Source organism: Schistocerca nitens, chromosome 1 (assembly GCF_023898315.1).
Source record: "Schistocerca nitens isolate TAMUIC-IGC-003100 chromosome 1, iqSchNite1.1, whole genome shotgun sequence".
In the NCBI taxonomy this organism is placed as follows: domain Eukaryota; kingdom Metazoa; phylum Arthropoda; class Insecta; order Orthoptera; family Acrididae; genus Schistocerca; species Schistocerca nitens.
Window position 1 is genome coordinate 1247916462 of NC_064614.1, and position 27227 is coordinate 1247943688.

The 27227-nt window shown below is 39.0% G+C and overlaps 1 protein-coding gene across 1 annotated transcript in view; it reads left to right on the forward strand.

The window, feature by feature from the left end:
- Positions 1–696: 696 nt before the first annotated feature.
- The window catches only part of LOC126233875 (uncharacterized), a 108917-nt gene continuing 82386 nt past the window's right edge, over positions 697–27227 (forward strand). The window contains exon 1 of the mRNA XM_049942891.1: positions 697–1224. Within this exon, the coding sequence (XP_049798848.1) occupies positions 697–1224 (528 nt within the window). The remainder of the gene's footprint in view (positions 1225–27227) is intronic.

Sequence of the window (27227 nt, forward strand, 5' to 3'; positions counted from 1 at the left end):
GGACCTAGTACGTTTTGGTCTCTCATCAAAGAGGCTCCCACTAGACAAGGTGTTCAATTTCCTTCCTTTTATAGCTCCATATATTCCAGTTATCTGTGTTTCTTAAAGTTAATTTGTAGAGTTTGAGTACCAAAATACACAGATAAATGACACGGAAGAGTTTTCTAATGTATTGATATTTTAACTTTTGTAAGATTGTTGTCTTAACTTTAGTTTCAGGAACTTCTATGTTGAACATTTGGAGAATGTTTTAAAGTCTGTATACTCATCTTTGAGAATAATCCTTTCTGTCAGGCAGTGGTACATACAAATATTATCTCATAAGTTTTTGTACAATATATTGTTCAAGTTTGTGATTGGTGTGTGTGTGTGTGTGTGTGTGTGTGTGTGTGTGTGTGTGTGTGTGTGTGTGTGTGTGTGTGTGTGTTACACTAGTCTGAAGTTTTTCAGTTTGACAGGTCTCTGTCATTGAATTACTTGGTACTTACAAGTTTCTAATATTAAATATTACATGTATTGTAACGTGGTCATGACTCTTTTCAAGTTGTATAATCAGTTAAGTTAATTTCTTTCTGTAGTATTTGTTTCACTGGAGATACAGCACCTACGCATAAGTTCCTCTTCAAAAACTGCAACTGTTCGTGCAGTTGCCCGACTCTTTATAAAACACAGCTACCTCGCTGTTTCCAGGTGAAAATGCCCAGTGCAGTACAGAGTCCAGAGCAGCTCCGCCAGCGCAGTGCAGAGTTGCAGGAGAGACGGCAGCAGCTGCTGAGGAGGGCCACCACCAACAGCCACCGGATTTGGCTGCAGAGAGTGGTAGACCTGCCAGAGGCTGAGCAGCTGCTCCAGGACTGGACTCGAGAATTGGAGGGCTTCGAGGACTTCATCCAGAGGCACATCACCGAGGACTCTGACTCTGACTCGGACGAAGACATCCTCGAACGAATGCCTCCAGCTGTGGGAGACCAACAGCACACTGACCAGCAGGAGTCTCCTACCGGAGGGGAATGGGGAGCAGGGCAGCAGCTGTCTCCTCCAAGGCAGATCTCCATCCAGAGGCACACTGTCGAGAACTCTGATCCTGATGAAGACTTCCTCGAAGCAAAGCCCCCAGCTGTGGGAGGACAGCAGCAAAGTGACCAGCAGGAGGCTCCTGCCAGAGGGGGAGGAGGGGCAGGGGGGCGGCAGTCTTCCCAAAGGAGGCTAGCCGTCAGGAAGAGGGTGGGCAGGCGGTGTCGGCGTCTGGTGGCTCTGCTGAGGAGGACGTTGGCAGCATTCCCACGGAACATATGCTACTAGTGGTTTCTGTAACAGCTACCAAGTGTAAATAATGACGTGTGCATGATGTGTACTACTATATGGTTTACAGTGATATATTTTTTAAAAGACCTGTTTCTATTGCTAGTAGAAAATAAATTATTTTCTTTTTTTAAAGTAATACTGATATGTTTTTTATTTTCCTAGTTAATCTCTTCACTTTCCTAGTTCTGAGAAAAATTTTCTTATGTCTGACACAAAAGTGTGTTTGCAAGAGCTGATAGTAACATGATTATTGGCACTGTTAACTTCTTTCCATATCATGACTTGAAATTTCAGTTATACTCCTCTTCACTTCTCCTTAATGTCGTTATAGTGACGGGATTCTGAATTGATTAATTGTGTTTTTTTTTCTTTCCTTTTTTTTTTTTCCTCCCTCTCCAGAGGGGTAGATATGTGTTGTGGCTAACAGTAATATATCGGCATCTCCATATATTCTGCTAACAAATGGTAATGTATTCCTTGGAGCATCTCTGCTGCTAGATGCTGACTTCGTGAGTGAATTTCTGAATTTTATAGAGCTGCTGTCTGTGGCTGTTACATTTGAAGAATTTCTGTTGCTGAGTTATTGACATTTGATTGTTTCTTGAATTACTGTGACTGAAACAAAAAAAATAGCAAATGTATGTTAAATATAATTCAACACTATTTTTACTATTGTCACGTTTTTAATACTTACCAGTGGTGATCAGATGAAATGAAAGTGTTACCAAAGTTTACTACTGACAAAATTACTACAGACAAAACCGAATATAATGGATGTCATGTCTAGTAAAAAACTGAGATGGAAATTTTAATTCAAAGTAGGAGTAAACGTAAAACTACATCAAACCATTTGAAAGATTCTGATGCAACCAGATATCACTGGGTCTTTGCAGGCTACAAACAGATCACAGTGATCAACAACTGACACTGGGAGAAATAATTAATGGGGGGGTGAGGGCTAGAATGGTGCTGCCATTTTTTCAGGGTTATTGCACATCTGCCCACAAGACAAAACACTGCATGGTATGGTCCAAAGAATTGCAGTGGCTTATCCAGTTGAAATATCTTGAACAAAGTATTTTAATCACCCTAGACTTCTTCAGCCTCAGACAATAGCGTACCTGAAGAAACCTGTCTGTGGTACTGTTGAAATGTTTATAGTCATTGGGAAATGAAGAACCAATAGTTGCCAAGGTTGCTAAAAGAATGGTGGTCATAACACATGCAATGTTTTAGGCAAAAATAAGTTTTGTTATAGAGGGGCGAAGGTGTTCAAATGGCAATAGTAATGATATACTGCAAAGTACAGCTTAACATAATGGGGTGTATAGCTACCTGAGGCAGAAATCTAATGTCACATAGTACTATAAAGTGAGGTATGACAAGGTACTAACACAAATGCTCTGTTTTCTGTCTGTGCTCAACACAGTTTTGGGCATAAAACTTGTTATTTACCATTAACATGCTAACACAAATGGTCTAGAATGTGAAATATGATTTGACCTTTTTAATCTCCATATATTCATCTCACCCAGTTGAAAGTCAGATTTCTGATTTTATTACAACTAGCAACACTTATACCACACTAGCAATTTCAAAAAGTAGCTCAGGAACTAAAAATATACACTATGCTTTGAAACAGTTGTACTGGCCCAGTACATTCGTCTTGATATTAAATAAGTCTGTCCTGTAATATTGACTGTGTCTCCATTTGCAAGGTATTCATCACCATAGGGAATAACTCAATCTCTGCTGCTGATTATTTAAAAGTTTCTCCTGAAATTTAATGTTTGTATACAAAGACTAAAGTAGGAAAGTTTGTAAGTTTATTTCACAAATTAAATGTGGTGATTATTTTCCAAATTGTGAGTTAATTGGCTTACCAATTTATATGACACAATCCATGCAGAAGTATCTGGGATGAGCACAGCTTTTGATTGTGATGAACTTCTTGAGTAGTAAAAGCTCTTTCTTTGTTGAGATTTAATAACCTTGAATATAGTGTTGAACTTCATAGCTGAATGTAAATAAACACAAGATTGTCTATCACTTTGCTCTTTTACAAATATTTATCTGATCATACAAGTAGCATACGCTGCCGATTCAAATGGCTCTGAGCACTATGGGACTTAACATCTGAGGTCATCAGTCCCCTAGAACTTAGAACTACTAAAAACCTAACTAACCAAAGGACATCACACACATCCATGCCCAAGGCAGGATTCGAACCTGCGACCGTAGTGGTCACGCGGTGTCAGACTGAAGCGCCTAGAAGCGCTTGGCCACACTGGCCGGCTATGCTGCTTAGTTCAGTCTTCTAGTTAGTTCTTACATATGTATTACCCATTTATGCTTGTTATCAATATCCAGTCTCAGGAATTTAGATGCATATTTCTTTATCTTTACATTTTATGCACACAGAATCTTGCTTCTTTTGTGCTGTGTAAATATGTGAAGTGTTGACATGGAGAGAGAGAGAGGGAGAGAGAGGGGGAGAGAGAGAGAGAGAGAGGAGAGAGAGAGAGAGAGAGAGAGAGGAGAGAGAGAGAGAGAGAGAGAGAGACAATTTGATTCAAATCAGTCAAAAATCTTAAAATTTGTGACACAAGCAATGTTTAATTTATTTTCTTTCTGATGAAGCTGAAGTTCATTTTAATGATCCAAGGTGCCACAGAATAAAATGCTTTATAAATATTTCAGCATCAGATATAAAATTTAGTATCAAACAGCTAATTACCATGGAGTCTAAAGATGCTAGGTGTAGGGCTACATCTGCAAATGGGTTAATGTATTTGCAATGTATGTCCACTCATGTTATAACTCCCAGTTTCTGTAACTTACAGTCATAACTATACCATTAGATCAGAATAAATTGGATAGTATACACACTGACTTGTAACATATGCAAGGGAGAACTGTTGAAGCACTGGTTAACATGCACTCATGGTATTGTGATCACAACAAACCAAGAATGCAGTCGAGTGGTCCTTAAACCTGCCACCTTGTCCTGCTGTCTCCAGCTGAGCTATGTAATCATGACTTGGATTTCACTCACAGCTTCAGTTCCATCAGCTTATCTCTCCATTTTTTCAAGTTGTGATTAGTGGTTGGATACCTCCATCAATAAAAGCATTGCCCATAAGAAAGAATTCTCAGTTTGAGTCAGATTGTGATACATAGTTTTAATCTTACCAGAAGAGTCAAAGCAAGGCACACTATGCTGCACAGTGAAAGATGAATTCTGGCTCCCAGTTCTACCCTGTAACCAAAGTAATGGAGGCTACAGAAGAATAGAACTCCTCTACCATGGACTCTTACTAAAAGAAAACAGATATTATAGTATCAGTACATATCACTTTCTTCTGATATATTATTTCTCTAGGTACAATCTAAATGATTAAACTAAAGCTTTGTTTCTAGCTATAAGCTGCTACTTTTTTTAAAAAAATATTCACAAAGGATGATTCCATTTAAGATCAGAGAAGTGCAGTTGCTGTCACCTCCTGCCCCCATCACTACCCTGAAAAAATCAACATCTTTGCAAACTGAACTCTCATCCTGGCCTGGTACAGACACAACTATCTCATTGCAGTACCAATTTGTAGAAATCAATAATAAATAATGGTTACTGGCCAGAAGCAACTGTGCCCAGACACATTTGAAATTATTGTCCTTGAAATCAAAAATACCTGACTGTTCTGGGTTATAGAGTAGTGTTCTACCTCCAGTTTGAGATATTTCTTCTCATGTTAGCAGATCATGTCATAAGTCATTAAAATGTGAATTAGGAACAAATTTGCATGTATATGAATGGCTAAAAGTAAGTTTAATATTTACAAATTTCTTATAAACTGTGTATTTTCAGGTAAGTACACTAATGGTATTAGGTACCCTTTATTACGTAGTAATTCTGGTATGTTGTTTTCAGTTACTTTTGAATTTCATTTTGAGAGGAATGCTCTTAATTTTCTCCCCCTCTCACCTTTTCTGCAAAGTATGTGAGCTGCTTCTAACCTCTGTCTACTGTCATTGTACCCTCACTGCTCCCTGCTTTACCCTGTCACATTTTAAATCTTGGTTACACTCTTTATAACTTCAGCAATATAGTGTGCCTCAATTCCATTCACTATGATGGTGCTGATCTAATGGCAGGCAGAAATTGGGAATGAGCAAGCTTTATGTAACACTAATAAAAATAAAGCAGCAATAGTAGCTCTAAAAATTCACTTTTCAGTCTGACAGAAATGCCTGGAATGGTCATAAGTTTTAAGGCAGAAATAATTAACACTGATATAAAATGCTGGCATACTGCATGAGAAACATGTTAATAACAAAGCCAGTTTGATGCTGATTTGCAAGTATTGAACAACTGGTTGACATCCTGGAATAGAGTATTTTGGTGAGTGATGCAAGATCAGCTCATTGCAATGGGAGACTATCAGAAGAATACTCTGAAAGAGCAAAGAATGGTGGATAGATGTTGGAAGAGTGCAGATCAAAATTTGGCCATATCACACTTTACATTTAGGTGTAACATTCTGGAACACATGGAAAAAATAGAGATAGGGAAATGTCCTCAGAATAATTCACCAGAAGGTGAAAGAAGTATCAGTTTATGAATGACATTCCTTCATGCTTTAGATAAGACACTCTCACTGCCACAGTGAATGAAAAGTTCAAATTTTACTGGAACTGTGGTATAATAGCCAATAAAACAGCCCATTTTAATTGATCTGAGATACCACTGAGCAATAAGGCTATGTCATATCCCTCACAGCTATCATTGTATGCAACTTCCATAACCTGCAAACCACCTACAATGTGAAGACAGACAGATACAATGATCTGGCAGATGAAGAAACACAAGGCTATACAAATGACCTCTGTGGTAGTATTAGACACTGGTGTTATCCCCAAGCAGACTCTAAAGAGCTTGTAAAGAGCCTCTAACTGCATTTTTTACTGTGTCGGCAGGTGAAGTAGACAGCCATTCTAAACACCTGTACAACATTTTGTTGGGTCCATCGAGAAGATACCATAGTTAACTTAATGATAACTTGTTTCTGAGGAGGTAGTACAGTGGTTGACACACTAGACCCACATTTTGGAGGATAAGAGTTCAAACTTTGTCCAGGCAAATGCCAAGAAGTTTTTTTAATTTTTTTAAATTTTTTTGTAATTGGCAAGATGAATTGCCTTCCCTATCCTCCCCTGCCCAGAGTTTAATGCATCTAGCAGTTGATGGGACATTAAACTCTACATATTTATCATTAAAACTTTGTTGTTTAAATAATTATTATTGTTTATGCATTAAGTACAAAAAGTGAGCCAACAGATAATAAATAATAATAAAAACAATAATAATAATAATAGTTTTTAATTCCTGAGCAACAGAGAGATGTATATGGTTACAAATGTTCAAATGCATACATATCAATACACAATATAGAAAACAACTTTTGGAATAAACAATACCACTGTTTTCCCTCCAACAATTCATAGTTCTGAGTAGTGTGACATTCAAGCCAATGTTCATAAAAAATTTCATTTTACTTTCTGTACACCAAAATGCTGAATATGAAAATGTGGCTTGTAGTTTCTTTATCAGAGAACACCAATTGTGTGTAGTGAGAATATGTAACTTCTAGCAGAGGCAGTAATGGCCTCACCTCTTACACGTTCAGCCCTGAACAGCTGTTGAATCCTGTATTGCTGCTTTCTTTCTCCGATTTCAGAACAGTGCTATTGACAGTGATACCATGTCTGCTGAATTCCATAACAACGTACTGAATGAGCAGCTGTGATACCAGCTTAAAATAAATAGCTGTAGACACTGCCTGCTAGGTAAGTAATGTTACCAAATAATGTATGTTTTGCTTCTACAACCAATGAGGAACTCGGTTGTGACTTACAGTGAACACTTTTGACATTGTGCAAAATATCAAACAAATCAAAAAAAACCTGAAAAGGCATACACTTGGACGTTGCAAAATGTTTCAATCTCCTCGCAGTGTGTTTATACTTCCTTAATTTTTACCTATATATTGGTGTGAATCATATTATACTAGTCGCTAAAATATGTTACCTGATGGCCATTTATTTAAAACTACACATATTAATTCATTTACTTGACTAATATATTATAAATTCACTTTTCTGATCACGTAATCAAGTATTCACTAAAATTCATAGCCCAGTTTATCGTCTCCATCACTATGTTTACTGTTAACTGTTTTCATAATCTATTTTAACATAGAAAAAATCAGAAGAAAGTTAGAAGGCATTAAAGGCATTACTGCTCAAAATACACTCCTGGAAATTGAAAGAAGAACACCGTGAATTCATTGTCCCAGGAAGGGGAAACTTTATTGACACATTCCTGGGGTCAGATACATCACATGATCACACTGACAGAACCACAGGCACATAGACACAGGCAACAGAGCATGCACAATGTCGGCACTAGTACAGTGTATATCCACCTTTCGCAGCAATGCAGGCTGCTATTCTCCCATGGAGACGATCGTAGAGATGCTGGATGTAGTCCTGTGGAACGGCTTGCCATGCCATTTCCACCTGGCGCCTCAGTTGGACCAGCGTTCGTGCTGGACGTGCACACCGCGTGAGACGACGCTTCATCCAGTCCCAAACATGCTCAATGGGGGACAGATCCGGAGATCTTGCTGGCCAGGGTAGTTGACTTACACCTTCTAGAGCACGTTGGGTGGCACGGGATACATGCGGACATGCATTGTCCTGTTGGAACAGCAAGTTCCCTTGCCGGTCTAGGAATGGTAGAACGATGGGTTCGATGACGGTTTGGATGTACCGTGCACTATTCAGTGTCCCCTCGACGATCACCAGTGGTGTACGGCCAGTGTAGGAGATCGCTCCCCACACCATGATGCCGGGTGTTGGCCCTGTGTGCCTCGGTCGTATGCAGTCCTGATTGTGGCGCTCACCTGCACGGCGCCAAACACGCATACGACCATCATTGGCACCAAGGCAGAAGCGACTCTCATCGCTGAAGACGACACGTATCCATTCGTCCCTCCATTCACGCCTGTCGCGACACCACTGGAGGTGGGCTGCACGATGTTGGGGCGTGAGCGGAAGACGGCCTAATGGTGTGCGGGACCGTAGCCCAGCTTCATGGAAACGGTTGTGAATGGTCCTCGCCGATACCCCAGGAGCAACAGTGTCCCTAATTTGCTGGGAAGTGGCGGTGCGATCCCCTACGGCACTGCGTAGGATCCTACGGTCTTGGCGTGCATCCATGCGTCGCTGTGGTCCGGTCCCAGGTTGACGGGCACGTGCACCTTCCGCCGACCACTGGCGACAACATCGATGTACTGTGGAGACCTCACGCCCCACGTGTTGAGCAATTCGGCGGTACGTCCACCCGGCCTCCCGCATGCCCACTATACGCCCTCGCTCAAAGTCCGTCAACTGCACATACGGTTCACGTCCACGCTGTCGCGGCATGCTACCAGTGTTAAAGACTGCGATGGAGCTCCGTATGCCATGGCAAACTGGCTGACACTGACGGCGGCGGTGCACAAATGCTGCGCAGCTAGCGCCATTCGACGGCCAACACCGTGGTTCCTGGTGTGTCCGCTGTGCCGTGCGTGTGATCATTGCTTGTACAGCCCTCTTGCAGTGTCCGGAGCAAGTATGGTGGGTCTGACACACCGGTGTCAATGTGTTCTTTTTTCCATTTCCAGGAGTGTAGTTAACTGTCAACTATAATTCATTCATATCTAATGAGAGATTATTTGTTAAAAATGGCAGATGATATTTCAACTTTACAAAGCAATTTATTCAGAAGGGCTGAATCATAAAATACAACAATGGTAGTCATGGCTAAAGAGTCTGTATCCATTTGATAATTTCAGTCATCAAATCTGAGACTGGGCCAAAACAATTTTTGCTGTCTTTGTCCAGCTATACCATTACATGTAAGTTTAGCAGTTAAAATAACATGCTGAAGAGTCTAAACCATCAAGGCAATTGGACACAGAATGACACATAATTTATCAACTAGGCTGGGGAAACATTAGAGGAAAATTCGTCATTAGTTAACATCAATAGCCACACATTGGTTAAAAAATCTTTGTTCCCTCATTAGCAAAGAGAATGGAGAATTTTCAGCCATGCAGTTCATGAATTAATATTTTCATTCGGAGAATTTAAGTTAAGAACATCAGCTGCAATAGTAAGCGTATGTTTCCTAGTTATTCATTCCCTATTTACAATTTTTAAGGTAGTTAAATGCAAAATGCTTTACTGCTTCTCCTTATATGTAGTACTGCAGTCCATTATGTAAATATACCTCACTTTAGCCTATAATTCTTCAAGCTCAAGATATCCGTTTTAACACAGTTATCAATGACATACAAAAATGTTGGTGAGCATTAGCTACTAACATATGCCATGTGTTGGACATCCTCATGTTACAAGTTTGAGTTATTTCTAATTATGTGGCCCCAACAGGCTGAGTGCAACCCATTAGTCCTCCCACCAAGGGAATGTCCCTGGCAGAGGAACTGAACCCATGCCCTCCACATGGCAGTCGGCCCTTCTGACTACTCAGCTAAATCAGTTGCCTGGGCTTGAGAGGGTGCCTTTCTGCATAAAAGAAAAAGAGGAAGTAACTCTCCTTTGATTAAAGCATCTTATCACATGAGTCGCACACTAAACCTTTTTATGTTACAGTTGGGGAACATTATAATAAATAGCCTAATATACTATAGCTTAGAAGAGACATCATCACAAAGAAATAGATGTATATGTAGTGTTACACAATTTTCTTAAAATGGATATAACGATTAGGTAACAGACAAGATTTTTCACTGCTAAATTCATGGACTCAGTTACCATCTCAGTTTATCCATTATTCTGCCTCTCATCCTTCTCCTAGTCCTTGTCTTCATCTCATTTGATCTATGATACCCAACTGAAATTACCTAATACAGTTAACCCTGAAGTCGGGGTGTGGGGTATGGCTGTCACATAGCAGTTTTATATTGTTATTATTTCTGTTAAATTTAAAGTTGCAGTGTTCCCACACTCTGTACCTTTCAAGTGGGTGCTTTGTTGATGATCCGTATACAGCTAACATTATTTGGGCAGGGAGCACCAGGACATTGCAGTGAGTTCGTGTGCAACTGTGCACCATGTGCCTATCTATGTAACAATTTCTTGAGGTAGGCGATTTCCTTTTTTTAATGTTTTTCATACTAAATTTGTTGTAAGTACAATATTTAAAAATTTTATTAATCTGAATAAAATACTTATGTTAACTAAAGTGATAATTATGCACTCTTCAACATGTACTATAATTTACAGAAACTGATACTCATTAACATGTTCTTATTTTAGTGATGTCACATACAAAGAAAACAAGAGTGGATGTGTCTTACAACCCAGAAGTGTGGATGACGTGGCTCGAACAAGCTGCAGAGAGGGATGAAAATGATGTATTGGACTGAAATCTAAATGAAATGAAGATGATCAACTAATAAAAGGCATTCATGATACTGAAACTGATCAATCTGCAGATGAATACAATAATAATAATGGTGAATTTTTTTCCTGTTGTCTTTTCCTAAAAAAATGTAAGAACAAGGTCAGAGAATATAATATATCATCTTCCTGGACCCCAAGCTGCAAGCATCAGAAATACTTTCTGAAGGTAAGTTATTAGATGTTTTTTTAGCAGCAGTGTTCACAAAATTATAGTTAACTGCACAAATACTAATGTAAGAAATTTTAAAAGTAAATCTCAGGGACATAGAGATGCTAGACTCACTGCTGAGACTGAAATAAGAGCATTTTTTGGTATACTCTATGTAATAGTAACCCTAACTGGTGCTAGAAGAAATACTAGCATGCTGTGGGATAACTCTAGAGGAAACGGCTTAGAATCCTGTTACTTAAATATGAATGAAAAAAGATTTAAATTTCTTCTGAGATGTTTATGTTTTGATGGTATAAGGGACAGAAGCCTTCGAAAAGAAATTGATAAATTAGTCCACTTAGAGACATATTTGAGATGGTTGTTCAGAATTTTTGAGAAACCTTTGCTCAAAGTGAACATTTGAGTGTCAACAAGCAGTTACTCTCTTTTCGAGGAAAATGCCAATTCATATGGTATCTTCCTAAAAAGCCTGCCAAATAGAGCACTAAGACATTTGCTTTGGTAGATGCTAAAACTGCCTATACTTCCAGCTTAGAAACTTATGCTGGCACACAGACACAGTAATTTTCCTACAGATGTAGTAAAGAGGGTAGTGGAACCACTCATGGGATTCACCATAACATCACTGGTCACAACTGGTTCAGCAGTATACCACTGACTAAGAAGCTACTAGAAGACAAGGGACTGACACACATTGGAACACTCTGGAAAAACAAGAAGGAAATTCCCAATGAGTTTTTACCTAATAAGCAAAGACCTCAATATTCTTCTTTTTTCGGTTTTCAAGAGAATTGTACACTAGTTTCATACTGCCCTAAAGTTAGGCAAGCTGTTCTCTTGATATCCACATTACAACATGATGATACCACTGATAAAGGTAAAAGAGATTCACTGAAACCAGAAAATGTAACTTTTTACGATATGATGATTCCAGTTGATTTACTTGATCAACTAATTTAAAAAAATGATGTGTCATGAAACATTCATAGGTGGCCTATGGTTCTTTTCTATAATTTACTTAATGTTTCTGCCATGAACACACTGTGCATATACCACGCAAATTCTAGAACAAATATTTCACTGAAAAGAATGGAGTTTTGCAGAAGATGGCATGGGAAATGATGAAACCTCAAATTCAGTACACATCTGTTGTCCCTCAAATTTCCATTGAATTATACCGGTGTGTACATTTTCTACTGGGCATAAATTCAACAGCTACACCACAACACCATCCCTGAGAAGGTACCAAAAAATCGTTCAAATGGCTCTGAGCAGTATGGGACTTAACTTCTGAGGTCATCAGTTCCCTAGAACTTAGAACTACTTAAACCCAGCTAACTTAAGGACATCTCACACATCCATGCCCGAGGCAGGATTCGAACCTGCGACTGTAGCGGTCGCGCGGTTCCTGACTGTAGCGCCTAGAACCGCTCAGCCACCGCGGCTGCAGAAGGCTCCAAAGGAAGTTGCTATGAATGTGGCAGGCAGAAAGACAAGTCAACTAGAAAATGGTGTCATAAATGTAAACGTTGGGTGTGTTTGCCTCATTTGCATACTGTATGTGTTAACTGTCACTGAAATATTTTTTTTTTAATTTGTGTTTTATTTTCATCCCTATACATATTCAAACATAGAAAAAGCAACTAAAGAACATTTGATAATCATTTCAATGAGCAAGTAAGAAACACAAATGGAGGACAGGAGTCACCGTCTCTTCTAACCCTGCAACGATACAGCACACATCTACTGCAGTGTTAACAAGTTCATGTGCAGCAGAAATGAGGAATAAAGTAGATTTAGGCTAACTCACATGTGGTAATGCCTTTATGTCTGCTATTTTGAAGTAGGTGGATAAAGTCATGTGTGCCAGCAGAAAGTGTCCAAAAAGGGTGAGGTTAAGATTATAAACCATTCGTTTTTTACATAACTGATTCAATTAGAATGAAACCATGCCATGTCCAAATAATTAAATTTGAAGGAGGTACACAAATCTTATTATGTCTCAAACAAATTATGATTAACTTTTCAGTACTTTTTGAAGGCATGTTATTTTGAAACCTGAAGGGTGTTAACAACTGAAAACTATATTTCACAACATTTTATATTTTTTCCACAATTTTATGGTGTTTTTCTCTTCAAAATCTGAAATTTTTTGCTCATATAATGAAATCTAGTATATCCGAAGGGGCAGTCAATAGAGACTGAAAATGTCCTTTAATGTTATTTTTATTAAAATTGGCTGACAATTCCATTGGTTCTTGGCAGAATATATTATACATTATAAATCAAAACCGACCCAATATTGGTGTAGTATTCTACAATATTGTAAAACATTACACCAGTACTGCATGTTTTTTAATTCATAATATTTTTAGTCTTATATGGCAAAAATGTTATGTTCAACTAGAAATAAAAATCTGAAATAGTGTAGCACCATAGCCTTTTAAATCTGTGTTTGTAACCTACAATTCAGAAAACAAAAGGCTGCTCTGTGTTCTGCTTCAAGAAGCTGTAAATGGACTGAACTACCATGATGAAAGCCTATGCCTTGGCAATAAATTGAGATTTGTTACCAAGAGCCAACCCCTCACTGCTGCCAGGGCCAGAACACTGCTGATGCAACGAAATAAGCTGTAATGTACAATTGGTGACCCAGATTACACCAGGTCTGATCCTGGAATTGTGCCCCTCCTGGGGTTTATGTGATTGGAACTGATGGTCTATCACAACAGGCTTTGGCCAAGCAAACTTAAGTACTGTCTGCTCCAGTAATGCAGTATCTATCTTCAGCTGCATCCATTCCTAAGAGGTATTCAACAACAGCTGTGAACCTCATGTGGGTTGTATGGGCCATTGCAACAAGTTGCTGTCTTTGCTAGTTGTGAGTCTGTGTGTTGTGCTTAGTGCTGCTGTGATCTGAATTGGTGTCTTCTAGCCAGAGACGAGTTGTTGGCTGACGTCAACCAACTTCATGGTGACTGCCCAGCAGTCAGAGGTTCCCACTTTCAACTGACTTATTTCTAAGGTACCATGTATCTGTGTGCATCCACTCTGGTACTGCAGATTTGCTGCTACAGGCTGCTGTCTCTGCATCCTATGTCAGGGTTCCAGGTTCCATGTCACAACACCCCTCTTTTATTCACTGCTGATTGGTGCAAGTGCTAAGCTGGCTGTGCTGCACCATCATCTGACTTGGTACCACTGTGGACACAGTTGTAAGACAAGGTGACGCCACAATGTACTGCTGAGTGGGGTGACTGTGGCAGCCTGGTTTTGCTGCTGTCAGCACTACTACCTAAGTCAGGTTGTACTGCCAAGTGCTGACTGCAGCTAGTGGTTGCTCTAAACTGGTATATACATTGAGATGAATAAATACACTGTTGGTTTCTCAGTGCTTGTATGGATGTATGATGGACGAATGTATAATGGACAACCATATGGTTTGACATTCTGCTGCCCTGCCTAATATATTGTTCCAACATCATGGCCTTCAGTGAGGTCATTAACACTGAATACAGACTTAACCCACTATAAAAGAAATAAAATTGAGATAACATTTGAGATTTCAACAAAATATAACAAGAATGAATTGATTAATGGTCCTGAAAGTGGAAGAATCGGAAATAAACATAAGAAACAATTTAAACAATTTTAGTGCCGTAAATGGCACACTTTTCACATAGAAAATCCTACCTGATCGTGTTATATGGTTCATTACATTATTTACATGCCTTCTATTTTTGGTGATGTTCGCTGTGAATAACTGCACACAATGTGCTTCGAAAGATTTTTTTTAAAGATTGCTTGGAAACATTGTTACCAAGTACCAGTATTTAATGAGATGAATGTATGGAACCTTACAGAACATCTCTCAAACAGGCCACTAAGTTGACACTAAAAAAGGCTACAAATGAAAAAATGCTCCTTGTCTCCTGAATATGACACATTATTGTGTTGTCATGCCAACTGGATTGAAAATTCAGAACAGTCACTTTACTGTTGGTCAAGAACTTGTGTGTGAAATTAATTTTTGGGTGCAATTTTATCCAGAATACTGAAGTAATAATGAATTATTGGGATGGAGTTGGTTACTTGAAGTTTAAGATTGTTGAGAGGTTTACCCTGTATCCATTATGCCCCTCTGGAGAATTTTAATTTAGTCATTTGAGTCCAGACAACGCCAATCAATTATTGCAGCTTCTCAGTCGTTTTCCACAAGTCTTAACTGACAAACAAAAAACTTACTAACAAGGTACCAGATTGGAAAGTTCCACATACAGTTTCCCCTCCGAAAATGAATAACTTACATTCTTCGACTTGTTGCATGTTACATGGTGGAGTGATCAGATCCCCTACATTGCTGAATACATTGCCCATATTTTCAGTTACTAAAGCCAATAGTGGGGAGTTCCATCCAGTGGTTGACTTAAGACTAATTAACCAGAAGGTTGTCTTAGAATCTGCACCCTTGTCTGATTTATGTAAACATGTTACCACCTTCTGTAGAGACTGGAAGTTACATAAGTTCAGCAGGGTTCCTTTTCCCTTGTCCACTGGTGTGGCTGTTTTCTCCCATCTTTTAGATCATGTCTTGGGTGACTTGAATTTGAAATGTGTGTATAACTATCTTCATGATGTGGCAGTTTATAGTACCACCTTTGTTGAACATTTAAAACATCTGCGGTAGTTCTTGAGGATTTTACTGATGCAGGGTTGACTATCAGACCATCCAAAATTACATTGGTGTATCAGCATATACCATTTTGGACATGTTGTTTCAGTTGATGGAGTTAGGATTGATGAATATCAAACTAGGGATTTGCATAGATTCCCTGCACCCAGGAATAAGAATGCTGTGGCTGGGTTTATTGGTATGGTAAATCTTTTTCATAAGTTTGTTCCAAATTTCACTCAGTTAACTGGGCCCCTTAATGACCTTCAAAAGAAAGGTGGTTCTTTTCCATTGGGATGAGAGTCATTAGACATCCTTTGAGTCAGTTAAAGAGGCCATTGGTAATCCCCCTTGTTTAGGCTGCTCCCAATTCTGAGTGCCTTTTTGTTGTCCTAATGGATACTTGTTCTTGTGGTATAGTGGCCACCCTTCTGCAAGAACTAAATGGGAAGTGTCACCCACAGCAAATGCTTCGAAGAAATCATTACCCTCTGTAACAGAATATTCTGTTTATGAATGAGAAGCATAGGCAGACCCCTATGACTTTGAGAAGTTTAAGTTTCATCTTCAGCACTGGGAGTTTCTTCTCCTAGAAATGGACCATCAAGGACTGAATTGGTTCTAATACACCGTGGAAGATTGTGCAAATAGCACAATGGGCAGTTAAGATTTTTGCTTTTTGTTCGAAGGTCAGGCATATTATAGGCCCCTGCAATCAGGTGTCAGATGGATGTGTGAAGGTGAAGTCCATGATAACCACTGGCAGAAGGGGGATGGAGGGTTGGCTTCTGATAGGGCAACATGGGTGTTGATGGAAACTCCTGAACTCTTTACTAATTTGAAGGTGAAGCAAGATCTTGACCCTAAAATTGCCTAGATTAAACAGATGTTATTACAAGGGGGACAGGTCTCTGGGTATGGCCTGCACAAAGAACTACTTTTTTTTATAGTCACTGTGGTGAGTGAGAACTTAAGATTTGTTTACCCATGGAACTTTGTGGTCCCACATTCCATTACTTTCACGATCCAGTGATGGGTGCCCATTTGTTGTATTTAATAAAATTATTGCTAAAGTTAAGGAATATTTTACTTGTCCTACCCTTTATAAAGATATTTAAAGACTGGTGGGTAGTGTGAAAGCTGCAAAAGTGCTAAGCCCAATTGTAACTCACAAAACGGGCTCTTGGGGTTAAATTTGGAGGATTGGCCTATGAAGAAACTTTTTTTCCATTACAAAGGGCCCCTCCCTCATACTCATGCTGGTAATAGATAGATCCTGGTCGTTGCTGATGACTTTTCCCATTTCTTCTGGTTGATTCTGACCTGTGGGGTTACTCCTCCTTTGACCATTTGCTGCCTTCTGAGTTTTTTTCTATCTTTGAACCACTTAGGTCTCTTGTGAGTGATAATGCTCCTGCTTTCACTTGTTAAGTGTTTAAAAGGTTTTGTTTTGAGAATTCTGTTAACCGTATGACCACCATTGCATACTGTCCACAACCCTTCTTCTGCGAATTGAGTCAATCATAATTTGAAGGGAACATTGGTCATTTTTCATGGTATTTCTCAAAGGAAGTGGGATATTTTGATATTCTGGCTCTATTTCATTTGCAGTATGTCCCAGCATGAGTATGGCCTCCCGAGCATCACTTATATCTGCTTATCAGGTGAATTCCCATTTAGTTAACTTATGGTCTATTAATGATCTCCTTTCAGAGCAGGTTAATCCAGAAGTTATTCAAGAGAATTGGAAGAGGGTAAGATGCAACTTCCAGCATGCCAATAAGAAGTTAGCTGGGTGCTACAATCATGGTCATAAGGAATTTAAGGGTGAGGTTGAGGAATAGGCTTTAGTGCAGAACCTCAGCATTGTCTTAAAACATGGTGTGGATTATGATGATAAGCTACCTTCATGTGAGACTGTATGGAAATTAAGTCCTGTTAATCTTCATTCACACAATCTCTGCACAGGTAGATTGTTGTGGGCTCATGTGAGCCAATACAGGTAGTATAAGTTAATTCTACTGAAGAAAGAGGAGAGTGCCCCCTGCCCCCACCTTTTTATAGATTTGGTGGGGAATATTCAGTTATTTTGGCTCCCTTTCCATTTACAAACTGCATCCCTCATCCGCACCAGTTTGCAGCTGCAGTACAGAGTGCGCTGTTCATTTAGAGGCATGGTGGTAATGTCATGGTTGGGGAAGCAAAGGGTTGCATGGGGAGTAGTGAGCTGGGACCAGTGGTGCTCAGGTGGTGACCACCTCCTCTCCTAGCATCAAGGGAACCATGTGGCTTGAATTTGTGGTTAGGCATATTGAATTTTGGCACTGGGAAATTTGCGTGTGTATAACAGCTTTCTGAGGTTAGGTCCTTTCTTAACCGAGCTCACTGAAGTCTTCCTGAATTAATTAATTTGCTGTGTGGTAATCTAGTTGCAAATGGTAGCTGGTTCATGACTGCAGAATTAAGCCCAACTATTGCTTGTTTGCCTAGAGTGAATTTTGGCTCGGAGAAACCACTGCTTCTCTGAAAGCATAGACCAAAATTTTGCAAGTGAACGTGATTGTTTTGGCCATATAAGAGTCTCACTGACCTGCCTGCCACATTCCCAGTACCTCTGTAAATCAGAAAGAGTCGAGTTGAGTTGCAAATTTTTGGCTGTTTAGGTGTCTTAGTCGATGCTTGGCTGGACTTATCGAATTATTTTTATGTTCTACAATCCTGTCTTATGATATCCACAGTGAATGTTTATTGTAACACATTTACTCAGTTTTAGCCATCTTGCTGAGTGGCGTAACTCTGGCAGTGTTGTGTGTGCAGTAATTTCATTGACTTACATAAGCCTTTGGTCTGTTCCACCATCATGGGCAGTATGGTACACCACCTTATGGGTCTCTTGCACTATAGTGTCTCTGCAGCTGTGCTTTACGTGCTACAACACCCTGCATAAGCTTCACTGAGGTGGTCATGACTCATTAAGTTATGTAATTGTAATCTATTAACTTTTTCATGTAACTATTATTTTCTTCATTCTAAAGGTCTAAGTGGTCAGTGGAGGTCACTGCTCACTAATATATGTAATTGAAATCTAGTAATTCTTTCATATAACTGCTATTTTTCTCTTTCCAAGGGCCTAAGCATCCATTTATTTTGTGCCAGTGTGGTATCCCTCATTTTAACAGTGTAATATGTTTTTGAAGTTGGTCGACTTTTTTAATTACTGTGGGAAGCTACTCCTGTCATAAACTGCTTATTCTTTCAGTTCAGTAGTTTATTTAACATGGTAGTCCCCCCCTACCCTTACCCACCTCTTCCTTTTAATGTCAGAGGCTGTAATGGAACTGGGTTTGGGCACATCATGCATCATTTGGCTACTGTTGACTGTATTTTGGATAGATAGAGATTGTTTTTAGTTATTTCTCATTTTATCAGATCATAGCCCTATTGGGTCCTGTTTGTTGTGTTTGGTGTTACCAGTCAAATCTTTTAAGAGGAAATATGCATAATCTGCATAGCTTAAACCTGGTGCTTAAGGGATTTACCTGTGCCAAACATTCTGGTCATATGATGTTAACTGTGACCAGTATGCACAGGTTAGAGTTCCTTGATACTCAACTTCCTTCCTTTCTTTCCTTATTTTTATTTGAGAGAGGAAAAGAATAGTTTGCAGTGCCAAATATTAAATTAGTTTTTAGATGCACTGAATTTTAAGTTTACCTACAGTGTCAGATTTAGTTTTTGCTAGAGATATAGGGCAACATCTAATCCTGACATTTCATATTTGTCACTTTTTTCATTCTAAAATTGAAGCCATTGCACCTGCTTCACAGTTGTTTAAATGTTGAGTCAACCCTATGGAGCAAGTTTGCAATATTCATGTCAAAGTTTATGGGAAAACTGTATTTGACTTTTTAGTGCCTGTTATTGGCTACAAAAGCTGTACCCTTTGTTAAAACATACACAGTCTGTGGTTTAAATGATGACAAAATTTGGTTGCAATTTGACATTAGAAGTTTCAGTTTTATGGGCTTGATGATAGAGTTATAATTTGATAAAAGGCCCAGTTACATTTTTATGTCTGTTGCTTGTATCTGAATTGTTGCTCATTTTTTTAAAAAGATAGTGGGTTATTTAACTGGACATAATTGTTTCTTTACATGCTGTTTGATGAATTTGTTGCTGATCTCATAACTGTCAATTTTTAGTGATTTTATTTCATTTTCTTTTGCTTTTAAATGGTAATAAAGTTTTTGAAATGGTGAATGATGTACATCTAAAACCCGGACCCAGTCCTTTCACTTGTTTGATTTTGGTTAAACTGCACTCTGAAAGGTCAGATTTCACCATCCCATTAGCTTTAGCCACTAGAAAAATAGGAGACACACATAGTGAAACTGATGGCCTAATAACATATCAGCCTAAAGTTCACCTATCGTCTGATGTAGTTTCTACATTTTGATAGGGGGTTTGTTAGACAGAAATTTCAGTTGAAGGCTGAAGTTGAGAATCAGTTTTGCTTATGGCCTTATTTTGTTAGTGGGGACATAGGGAGATTTACCAAGTAAATTTAGGATCTGCTGGGCTTAAGAATCATTCTGATGAGTTATATTAAAACTAATGAGGTTATGTTGAACATTACAAACATCCTTAATATAAATGTGAATGTATGCTTTCCCGGCGTATACAGCTGGCGAAGAGTTCTCGGGCTTCCAGCCGGGTGGCGGTGTCTTCAAACTGCAACGTTTCGACAAGTGACATACTCATCATCTTATGGTGAAGTCAGAAGATGATGAGTATGTCACTCGTCGAAACGTCGCAGTTTGAAGACACCGCCACCCGGCTGGAAGCCCGAGAACTCTTTGCCATCCTGAATATAATAACTATGACTACACAAGATTTATTTTTGTCAGGATAGAACTAAAGAAGGAAAAAAGAACTGTTTAGCCACATAATGTAAATCACATCACCTTCTTTATAAACTCACAGCCAAGTAACACATCACAAAGGCAACACTTAATGGCCACATTAACCCATTAACAACTGAAGTGGTGGTGACTTTCTCTAGTATGGGCAACAATTCACCACTGACAATGTGGCATTGCTTGGGATCAATCGTAAGGAAGGAAATTTACCCATGTGAGCACGTTTACAATACCACTGACAATCAAGCAGAGAAATACTAATGCCTGAGTCCAGCAAGGCATATGCAAAGGTTGTGGCTTAAAGTGGTGCAATTGAAGTATAAATCTGATGTCAAAACTGTCTTCAGCATATTACATGCTTTTGCTGGCCCACCGTGACTCCTGCCAGGAGTTACCAACTGATTGCATCACTTCTTTTAAAAATCTTGTCTCATGGTATGAGACAATAATGCATTAGATGACCTAAGTGACTACTACGGCAGAGGCAAGTTCTGCTATCAGATGCCAATTGTTTTCTCTTGTTATCACATCATGTGCTTTAAGTAAAAACAGGTGCAAATGTCCATTTGTGAGTGATGTACTTTTTGTCACTAAACTATATGTTCTCTGTACCTGCTGAAAAATTATCTAACACATCTGGTTTGTCAGTGAATAGTGTATGTGAACACTCTCCTAGGGCTCATAGCTTCTAGGATATTATTAACCATTTTTCGTTCAGTAACCTTGAGACAAAGAACTGACATGGCCATCCAAATTTCTGCATTATGTCAGGCAAGTGACTCATCATGATTCTGAACATGGTAGAAATGTTGACTGGCCAGTACTTTCTAACTCGGCTTGATAAATTTTTTTACAGCAATCTTCCACACTAGTCAACCAATACCTTACCTGTTGTGTTTTGGGATTAACAGGTGCACAACAACATTATGGGAAACTTCCTGGCAGATTAAAACTGTATGCCGGACTGAGATTCGAACTCGGGACCTTTGCCTTTCACGGGCAAGTGCTCTACCAACAGAGCACTTGCCCGCGAAAGGCAAAGGTCCCGAGTTCGAGTCTCGGTCTGGCACACAGTTTTAATCTGCCAGGAAGTTTCATATCAGCGCACACTCCGCTGTAGAGTGAAAATTTCATTCTAGAAACAACCCCCAGGCTGTGGCTAAGCCATGTCTCCGCTATATCCTTTCTTTCAGGAGTGCTGCAAGTTTCGCAGGAGAGCTTCTGTAAATTTTGGAAGGTAGGAGACGAGGTATTGGCGGAATTAAAAGCTGTGAGGATGGGGAGTGAGTCGTGCTTGGGTAGCTCAGTCGGTAGAGCACTTGCCCGCGAAAGGCAAAGGTCCTGAGTTCGAGTCTCGGTCCGGTACACAGTTTTAATCTGCCACGAAGTTTCATATCAGCGCACACTCCGCTGTAGAGTGAAAATTTAATTCTAGAAACATTATGGGAGATTGCCACCACATAGGAGAAACCACACAGCTGAGCAGCATTATACTACAGAGCATAGTACCATGAGTTCCATTCGGAAGAGTATATTCCAATTTGGCAACTGCTATTTGCAGAGAAACTGAACGGTCAAACAAGTGTCTGCAAAATTACTTCTAGCCATAATGACAATATCATTGTTGTTGTCATCATCTTCAGCCCAATGTCAGATTTGATGTAGCTCTCTGTGCTACTCTAGCCTGAATAAGCCTCTTCATCTCTGAACAGCTACTGCAGCCTACATACTTTTCTGGACATACTTACAATATCCATCTCTTTGTTTTCTTCACTGTTCTGCTTTTTTCCTCCAGTACTAAAGTGGTAATCCTCTGATGTCTCAGAATGTGTCCTCTCAACCAGTTCTTTCTTTTAGTCAAGTTTTGCCACAAATTTGCCATCCTAATTCTATTCAGTACCATCTCATTTGTTACACAATCAACCTATCTGATAGCACTACATTTCAAAAGCCTCTATTCTCTCCTTGTCTAAACTGTTCATATCCATGTCTCACTTCAATACATGGTGAAACTTCAATGAAATACCTTCAGAATCTGTACTGGAGGATAACAAATTTCTCTTCAACACAAACCCTTCTCTTGCCTTTGGTAGTCTACATTTTATATTCTTTCTACTTGAACCAACATCAGTTATTTCGCTGCCAAAACAACAAAACTTATCTACAACCTTTAGTGCTCATTTCCGAATCTAATTCTCTCAGCATCACCTCATTTAATGCAGCTATATTCCATTATCCTGATTTGGCTTTTGTTGATGTTCATCTTGTATCATCTTTTCAAGATGTGGTCTATTCAATTCAGCTGCTTTTCCAAGTCCTTTGCTGTGTCTTCTACCAGTCTCATCCTTGATTCCAATGAACATTAAAATTATTAATTTAACACAAACAGGTTTCTGGACACTTCTATCAGTGTCACCATGTGTAGTAAAGTGTAGTACAACAAAGTCGGAATAGAAGTTGTTGAAAGGCAGTGCCTTTGTTGTTTGTCACATTGTTGTTTTTGGTTTGCCTCATTCTCTTGTAAACACTCATGGTACGATTCTCCTGAGGCACAGATCTTCTCAGTGTTAAGAAAAGACATCAAACTGTTAGTGAATAATCATGGTGGACTATTCCTGAAATCACTTCTCTCAATAATAAGATTCTGTTCAATATAACTGCATAACATTACAGATTTTAAATTAAAAATTGTTTTAAGATTAACTTTTTGTATATTTCACCATAAACTGCTGTTGAAAAATCTTTCAGTATAAACATATTTGATCATAGTCCAATTTCAACAAGAAAATATTACATATTACAATGAAATGAACACCCTTAGCTGCTTACAGGTGTTGACATACGTTTTCAGGGACAGATGAAAATGTGTGCCCTGACCGGGACTCAAACCCGGGATCTCCTGCTTACATGGTAGATGCTCTATCCAACTGAGCCACCAGGGACACAGAGGATAGTGCGACTGCAGGGATTTATGTAGTGTGGAACAATATGTTGAGAATGTGTGTTTCGCAGGAGTGTGTGATTGCTTTCTGTGTTCTTAAATTGGAAATAACACGTGAAGGCCTGTCTACTCATTGCTTATAGGATTCCTGAAGGATTCTGCTTGCTTCAAAAGTTATACAACAATTCAAGCAAATCACATTAATGGTTTTTATAACAATAAAGTATATTGACAATGTTTAACTTTGTTTTACAAGAACATATCGCAAGTGATTGGTGACATTCAAACAATCAAAGTCCTTTGCTAATTACAATGTCCATACAAGTTATTCACATTCACTCATAAGTCACTGCTATCATTAATATCCCTGCTTTTTTAGGCCTCTCTGCTAGTGCCTCTGTTAGTGTCTGTCCTCTACTGTCCGGGTCAGCTAATGCCAGTCTATTACTGTCCAGCCAAGGCTGGCAGGAGTGGCACTTATATTCTTTTTGTATATAGGCCACTCTTGTCATGGTGCAGTGCTAGTCAGTGAGCTATTGGCTGACGTCTCACAGCCTTTCTCATTAATTTGATTACCTGTTTGTATTTTGAGTTCATGTTTAGTATATTCTATGAGACTTTTCATCTACTACCCTGTCATAGTTCCAGTTCTTTTTTTTTCTTTTGTATGGTCCACTTTGTTTTTCATATGCTGTCCTGACTCTTGCTCTGTAGAGTCTAATTCGTTTTTCATTTGCTGTCCTATCTGGGCTTGTGTCAGTTTGATTTTATTTCTTATGTCATTCCTTATTTCAGCAAATATTTTCATAAATTGTACAAATATATTCTCATATTTCCCTACCAGTGGCATGCTAATAACAACATCCTCATTTGATGACAACCCACTGAGACTCTGATCAAAACCTGGGTCCTTCTCTGTTAACATGTTGTCATCCGAGTCTGGTCTATTCATGATGATTACATTGATTGAACACAATGACAATTAAATTTCACGTTAACAGTTGTTACCAAATACTTTACTATAATCACAAAATTTGGTTTTAATAAAAGTGTTTCTCGTATCATTGATGTTGTTGTTCTCAGTTTTTAGTTTAAAAAGATACTCTTCTGAATTTCATGCTGAACTGTACAAAATGAAGGTCATTTGATGTTTTGTTCTTTGTATCTGGTTGTGTATTGTTGACACCCAAATCTATTTGGTTTTATTTTCCCAAAACTGTCACATAGAATTTTCCTGGTGAGTGATACTTGAAACAATTTTGTGTTAGAATATACAGATTCACACAAATGTAAAAGGATCACAGCTCCTGCACTACATATGACATACCATCTACTAATCAAATATCAACGTTTATAATTTAAATATGGCCAGTGATGAACTTTCAAACAAGTATTTCTCACTACAAGTAATTTTAGTGTGGGTGTTTTAATAATTGAAAAGCACAAGTCCACAAGAAAGAGAGAAAATAGTAGGATACCTGATGAAAGAACAGGGAAACATCAGGAAACAAAGATATTATAGCAAATATCAGGCAACTTATTTCAAAATTTATGATGTAGTGTTACTGAAGACACATGAAAAATCGAAGTCCATTAGTTGAGAACTAAAGAATTTTTTAATGTCTATATTGAACCACTCAGAATTCAAGGGAATTCTCATCCAAATGCATACAGACTGGCATGTCTGAAATCTGGAAAATGCCAAATGAAATGTAATGAAACTAAAACCATATAAGCAAACAACTAATACAAATAACTGAAAGAAGACATGCCAAAAGAATCTTGTGCCATTCTGTTTCCTTTACATGTTTTAATCATTCAATTTTATTCTTTTCTTTATGTGATACTGTAATATCCTATGGAGGACACAATCTTTGTGTGTCAAGTGTGTGGTGAGCACTAGGTCTTCAAGCTATGTAGCATTTTTGTTTTATTTTCAGTTCCAGGTGCTGCATCTTCTCCTAATACTGTTCATCTATCAAAATTACCTGTTACTATAATCATCATGCAGTCTGTCTAAGTTAAGCAAGTAGTAAAATATAATTTGGTAAGCACTCAACATTGATGATTTTAAACCTATTTCATTATCAGTTTAGCTTATGTTATAAAATAAATTAATTGTACAGTTTTATAGGAGACCAACCATAAGATTTCTCTCAAGTGGTAAATTTTGTGCTATAACTAACAATGTCCATAAAGCACAGAGACTTCATTTGATGATAAGTACCATATTGTATAATGTGACACCTTATTCTGGTTTATACGAAAGTATATTTTGTGAGATGTGAATTCTATGTGACTTATCAATTGAACATGAAGCACACAATTGACTCTGCTGTCTGTCTCAGCAGACAGAATTGTACAATTTTTCTTTACAAGTAAACCCGTGAGATGAAAAAAAAGAGTGCTGTGGCAAAAAGTGAATTTTGTAACTCTTTCCATTTTGCCTGTCTGCAACTCAGTGTGTCATCTAATGGTGAACAGCAATATACTTATGATTAGCTCAGATGCACAAGTAGCTAAATGCATTTTTTGACGATTCTGGATTCAGGACACTACAACACATATTTCAGGGTGCCAAACCCACTGTAAACCTTTGAAAATGGCTGTCGAAAATCATCCGCTAATGCATGTTGTCTTTTGGGGCAAAATATGATAAATGTCCAATGTTTGCAAAACCCACCAAGTTCAACATGTGTGGCGATCACCATGCCATGTCACACACACACACACACACACACACACACACACACACACACACACACACACACACACACACACACACACACACACACACACTCTCTGTCCCCCCTCCCCCTCCCTGTCACACACACACACACACACACACACACACACACACACACACACACACACACACACACACACTCACTCTCTCTCTCTCTCTGTCCCCCCTCCCCCTCCCTGTCCCCCCACTCTCTTTTCCCCCCTCCCTCTCTCTTTCCCCCCACTCCCTTCTCTGTACCCCGACTCTCTCTTTGACCCCCACTTCGTCTCTGACCCCACTCCCTCTCTGTCCCCCCCCACCCTCCCTCTCTGTCCCCCCTTCCCATCTCTCTCTGGACATGCACTGGTGGACTTTGCTGAACACAGCACCACCCACTGTGAATGTTGCAGCTTACATTAAAACTCTGGACAAGTCACATTGCGTCCTTCATGACAAACGCCACAATATTAAGGCTGATGGTGTGAAATTTCTTCATGACATTGTTTGCCCCTATGTAGCTGCCCTGCACCCACTATGCAATCCACACATTGCCCCAACAGCCTTTCATTTGTTTGGCCCCGTGAAGGAATTCCTGGCGAGCTAACTCTTTGTGACAGATGCAAAAGTGAAATCAGCAGTCCACAGATGGCTACACTCAAAACAGACTTCTATGAACAGGGCATATTGTAACTAGTACTATTGGACAACTATATTGAAAAAATTGGTTAATATGTTAGTAAAAATTGTAAATTAATTTCTGAGGGTTTTTTTTTTTTTTTTTTTTTTTGTTATATGATAAACTGTTTGGTAATAAAACTGTAGTGTGTTACCTTCCGATCTTCCCTCTTAATTAATAACACAGCACAAATACGTTTTAATTTCTGAGCTCCTCATAGGTCTGACAGCGTACACCCCTCTCTGACATATGGTCACAGCAGTTGCTCATGCATCCTGGTGTTGTGAAA